A 1,079-nucleotide genomic window follows, 5' to 3' on the forward strand; every position below is an offset into this window, starting at 1 on the left:
CTCCTGCCCAGCTTGGACAGCAGCTGGTGTGGCTGGAGCTGGGCTTTGCAGACCCTCTCACACTGCTGCCTTCTCTCTCTGTAGAGCCCTGCGAAGGCGTCTTGCAAAGGAGCTGGCCTGCGCAGGTTTCCAAAGGAGCTTGGCCCAGGAGTGAAGTACCTCGAGCTCTCCAACAACTTCATCCAAAACCTGTCAAGCAGCTACATGCTGGAGATTGGGCAGCTGGAGTACCTGGACATGTCCTTCAACCAGCTGGAAGCCCTGTCGGCCACCACCCTGGCTCAGCTGCCCTGGCTACGGGCTCTCCTTCTGGGGTCGAACCACTTGGACCGCAATTACGTGGCTAACGGGCAAGCACTCCATCTGCTCAGGAATATAGAGGTGCTGGACCTGTCGGCAAATAACCTGGAGAGCCACGTGGCAGGCTGGTACATCAGCAGCCTCACCAGGCTCCGGGCGCTGGACCTCTCTGGGAACAGGATGACCAGGCTGCCAGCAGGGATCTTTTGGAGTGCACCACGGCTGCACAGGCTCGACCTCAGCAACAACTACATCATGGAAATCGAGGAGGGAGCTTTTGAGGCTCTGCAAGGGCTGGAGGTGTTGAACTTGGCTCTGAATTCCCTCCACTGTATCTCTGGCTTCAGCCTCACGCAGCTGCGAGTTCTAAATCTCAGCCACAACGCTCTGGAGCATTTCATCTCGGAGGAGGGAGCAGAGCCCTACCTGCTTCAAGCGCTCGACTTGAGCCATAACAGACTCCTCTATTTCCCCGAGCTCCCCAGCACCCAGTATCTCACACACTTGAACCTCTCCAACAACCTTATTGCTTCCCTGCTCCCAGGCTCACTCCATCCGAGGGAGTTCGTCCTGCCCTACGAGGAGATGGCGAGCTTTAACAGGACCTGGCACACCGCGGCTGGGCTGACACGCGTGGCTGACCTGGACCTCAGCAATAACCGGCTGCAGCTCTTCCCGTTCACCTTCTTCCACAGCCTGGGCTCTCTGCACAGCCTCAGCCTGGCCATGAACTGTCTCCAGGATGTAGCCAGGGAGCCATTGGCCAGCGGCACGGACCC

At 58.6% G+C, this 1,079-nt stretch overlaps 1 protein-coding gene across 1 annotated transcript in view; it reads left to right on the plus strand.

Moving 5' to 3' along the window:
- LOC104500988 (leucine-rich repeat-containing protein 32-like) overlaps positions 1-1,079 on the plus strand; it is a 3,111-nt gene that overhangs the window by 795 nt on the left and 1,237 nt on the right. The window contains exon 2 of the mRNA XM_010144726.1: positions 85-1,044. Coding sequence (XP_010143028.1) covers positions 85-1,044 — 960 coding nt within the window. The remainder of the gene's footprint in view (positions 1-84; positions 1,045-1,079) is intronic.

Source organism: Buceros rhinoceros, unplaced genomic scaffold (genome assembly GCF_000710305.1).
Source record: "Buceros rhinoceros silvestris isolate BGI_N320 unplaced genomic scaffold, ASM71030v1 scaffold17920, whole genome shotgun sequence".
In the NCBI taxonomy this organism is placed as follows: Eukaryota; Metazoa; Chordata; class Aves; order Bucerotiformes; family Bucerotidae; genus Buceros; species Buceros rhinoceros.